Genomic DNA, 4,177 nt, shown 5'->3' with positions numbered 1-4,177 from the left:
ACTTTTCAAATTGGAAATTAATTTTAATCTTGCAATATGATTTCGAATATCTCCTCGGCCTATGTGACAAGTAAAAGACCATCAATTTCCCAAAAATATTTTTAAAAAATAGTAATAATAAAAAAGAGTAAAAGACATATGAAATAGTGGTCCAAGTACGTTTTTATTTTTTTTTGGGGTAAATTACTGGTCCAAGCACTTGTATGCATACAGTAATTGTAACCATTCAAAGATCTCGTCCATATGAGTGCCAGGTTCGAATCTATGGGGTGGGATGGGGTGCATGGGGGCAACAGCCACACTAGCCAAAAAATAATAATAATAATAATAATACATATGTAGTATTAAAATGAAAAAAAAAAAAAGTAAATTAAAGTTAGAAGTTCCTATAAAAACAATTTAATTTAACAAAAAAGAATCCCAGTATTTTATCCCAAAAAAAAAAAAAAACAGAATCACAGTAAACCATAAGAAATAGATCAAAAAAGTAAATAAATTAATTAATACTACATAACACTCTTCTCAGATTGAAAGTAGTAATAATAAAGATACCACTTTACAAAATTTTTCAACCCAGTTTGCAAATCCGTGGTAGGCTTATAACCAAGCTCTGTCTCCGCCAAGCTTAGATTCGCATGTGTAAACATAACATCCCCATTCCTGGGCATCGGCAACACTTGCTTCCTAGCCTCCACCTTCAACAGCTTCTCCAATATGCTCACTAACTTCTTCACCATCACCGGCGATGTATTTCCGAGATTATAAACCCGTAACTGAGCCGGCCCTGTTTTTTTCCCACCACTTCCGGTACTCTTCTCCGCCGTATCCAAAGCAGCCAGACAGCCTTTCACAATATCATCAACGTAGGTGAAATCTCTAGCCACCGATCGTTGATTAGGACCTTCATAGATCATAATCCTCTTTCTCTTCAATATATCCTTGGTGAATGAGAAATACGCCATATCGGGTCGACCCCATGGACCATAAACAGTGAAAAACCTCAACCCTGTGATTGAAATTCCGTATATATGATTGTAAGCATGTGCAATTTCTTCACCGGCTTTCTTCGTCGCTGCGTATAAGCTCGCCGGTTGATCCGTACGGTCTTTCTCCGAAAAGGGTACTTTGGAATTCAATCCGTAGACCGAACTAGACGATGCCCAGATCAATGCCGGTTGTGGGTTCGCCGATTTGATGGATTCGAGGACTGAAATTAGTCCGGCTATGTTGCTGTGGATGTATGAATCTGGGTTTTTCATGGCGTATCGAACTCCGGCCTGAGCGGCCAAATGCACGACGTGTGTGAATTTGCCAATTGAAAGAAGCTTCTCGAGAAGCTCTGAATCGTTAATGTCTGCTTCGACGACGAAAACCCCATTGCGTTCGAGGATTTTGGCACGGTCGCGTTTCAACGACGGGTCGTAGTACCTGTTGAAATTGTCGACGCCGACGACGCCGTCACCGCGTTTCTTCAGGGCCAGCGAGACGTGGAAACCGACGAAACCGGCGGCACCGGTGACGAGGATGGAGAGATTGCAGTCGGGGTCTGCTGGTGTCGCCGATTGCGCAACGAGACTGTCCCAACCGCTTTGGAGAATATGACGAGGTCGGTTCGAAGAAGAGTAGTAATAGAAGCAAGATCTAAGACAATAGAGAAGGATTAAAAATATGAAGATTGTGAACCAGAAGATGAGCTTGCTAGTTAAATAGTAGCGGTTTCGATGGGCAAACATGGGTTTGTCCATTTTTTGTGAATTTTCCCGGGAAAATTTAGTGGGAAAAAAGCTAGAGATTTTTTTTTTTTTCAACAGCTTTTGGATGTTGTAATAGGAAGAGAGTAGAAAACTGGTTTTATTTTTTTTTTTCTTTGAGTAATTTTTTTGGGGTTGTGGTTAATGTGATTATTTTTTGCAACGGCGTTGAAGATTTTTGGGTTTTTGTAAAAGGACAAGTTTTGTTAGAGATGGATTCGAGGAGTGGAAATAATAGGGATATTGGGATAAGAAGTTTAATTTCACTCAAACACTGTAAGTGAAAAAATAAATAAATAAAATAAAAGACTGATAGACGCCAGTCAGTAACATAGAGAGTCATCGTGATCAAATTGTCTGGAAGGAGTTACTGCTACGGAATAAAAAGTCCCATTTATGTCCTTTCAAAACTTGATACGAATTGGAGGTCTTTTTATTTTTTTGGTAATAAGGAATCGGAAATTTTATGAATGCGAGATTTTTTTATTTATTTTTTATTATTTTTTTGGCTTGTAAACATTATCTGATTTCTTAGATTTAATTTATGCGATAAATATGAAGAAGCCTTGAGCTAAAATAAAAAAAAAAAGATTACCAATTACTTTACAAATCCTTATTTACCAAAATAATCCTTCTTCATTAGGGTGTATATATGGGATTTGTTATGCCCTCTCCGCTGAACAATTGCTTTTATGATTGACATGTCTTATAGAGATAAATAGAAAAATTTATAATCCTAACAAGAATAATAACAAAAAAAGACATCGGACTTGAATAATGTCCTCTTTTAGCAATGATTGGTCTCAATGGTTTTAATATTTTATGCCGAGCGAAGATTAATTTTGACCAAACCCACAGAAAGGCTACCGACGCTTGGATCATTTTTTTTTATTATTATTATTATTTTTGGGTGTTATTGCTGTTATTGGTTCCCAGCAATAGACTGTAAAGAATTAAAATATACATTTTACCAACCAAAATAATAAAATAAATTTAAAAAAAAAGAATGGAAATACTAAATTCATGGAAAAATCAAGAAAGAGATAAAATATCAAGAAGAATTATAGTGCGGACCGGACTGAACCGATATAGAACAAAACCAACTCTGTTGAAGTGTCTAACCAGGGCCAGAAAGAAATGGACAGATCTATAGGCCACTGCCATTTCAAGTCTCCATGATTGGAGGTTCTTCCCTACAGACTTTCCTTCCGGTGAGAAAAGGATAAAAATACCATTTTGTCATTGTTGAGAATTATTATTATAAGCGAAAAACATATACATATATATATATATATATATAAAATCATTGAAATTCATGTGCTATCTTTTATCACTTGATTAATCTCTCAATGGTTTTAATATTTTATGCCAGGTCAAAATTGAAATTTATCATTTTTATTTTTATTTTTATTTGGAAAAGAGTTTATCTAGCTATCCTGTATTTTGACACCCAAAATAACATTGTCAACTTTTTAAGTTTTTTCGTATTTTTGGGCTTCGTCCAATAATAAAACTGAGAAGAATACACCTTAACTTGAATAAAATCTCTCATCTACAAAGTTGTTAAAAAAAAAAAAAAAGGGGTCTAGTCTCTTTTGAATGAATTTTTACAGGCTCCCAACAGCTTGTATCGATTTAGCACAACCAAACCAATTAGAGCTCAAGTATGGCCGTTATTGGTGCCCAACAACAAAATGTACAGTATGGCCGTTACTGGCCCTTTCAGCCCGACCATTACGGCTGTTCAATACAATGTAAAGAATTAAAATAGCACGTTTACCCAAAAATAAAAAATAAATATAAAAAGCCTGAAAACTCAAATTCATTGAAAAGAAAAAGAAAAGAAAAAGAGAGAGTGAAAAATAGGTCTGGCAACATATCGTGTTACATATCGTGTTAAATCGTATTTATGTTATGTTGTGTCATGTTTATGTAAAATTAAGTTAACTTAAATATTATCTGTTAAATTTTTGTATAAAAATAGATAAATTCGAAACTATTTGATAAATTCTTATGTAATCCGTCATCCAACTCGTTAATCCATTAATAATAAATATAAATTTAAAAATTTAAATTTTATTTAACTTTGAAATAATAAAATAACATTTTTTTTAAATTACAAAAGTTCTGATTTTCTTTTACATTTTTTTTAAAAATTAAATTAAAAATAAATAAATTAATACATATTTAACAATAAATTATGTAATTTTAATACTATAAAACTTGTATAATTAACAAAATACTATTTTTTAACGAGTCTAATAGATTTATCGTGTTTTATCTATTAAAATTTATTAATTTATTGGATCTTATTGGTGATACTAATATAGATCTGATACAATATCATCAATCCAAATCCATAAATTATCATATAGTTTCGTATTGTATTATCATATCTTATAAAATTTTGCAAGACCTAATAAAAA

At 33.2% G+C, this 4,177-nt stretch overlaps 1 protein-coding gene across 1 annotated transcript; it reads right to left on the bottom strand.

Moving 5' to 3' along the window:
* Positions 1–475: 475 nt before the first annotated feature.
* LOC107414699 (UDP-glucuronate 4-epimerase 5) lies at positions 476–2,137 on the bottom strand. The gene has a single exon (XM_016022859.4). The coding sequence runs from the start codon at positions 1,743–1,745 to the stop codon at positions 507–509; it is 1,239 nt and encodes a 412-aa protein (XP_015878345.3). The 5' UTR covers positions 1,746–2,137; the 3' UTR covers positions 476–506.
* Positions 2,138–4,177: the final 2,040 nt, after the last annotated feature.

This window comes from Ziziphus jujuba, chromosome 8 (assembly GCF_031755915.1).
Source record: "Ziziphus jujuba cultivar Dongzao chromosome 8, ASM3175591v1".
Taxonomy (NCBI): Eukaryota; Viridiplantae; Streptophyta; class Magnoliopsida; order Rosales; family Rhamnaceae; genus Ziziphus; species Ziziphus jujuba.
This window is presented reverse-complemented; position numbering and strand designations above follow the sequence as displayed.

Coding starts and splice junctions, on each gene's coding strand:
- LOC107414699 (XM_016022859.4), bottom strand. CDS start 1,745: ATGGACAAACCCATGTTTGCCCATCGAAACCGCTACTATTTAACTAGC.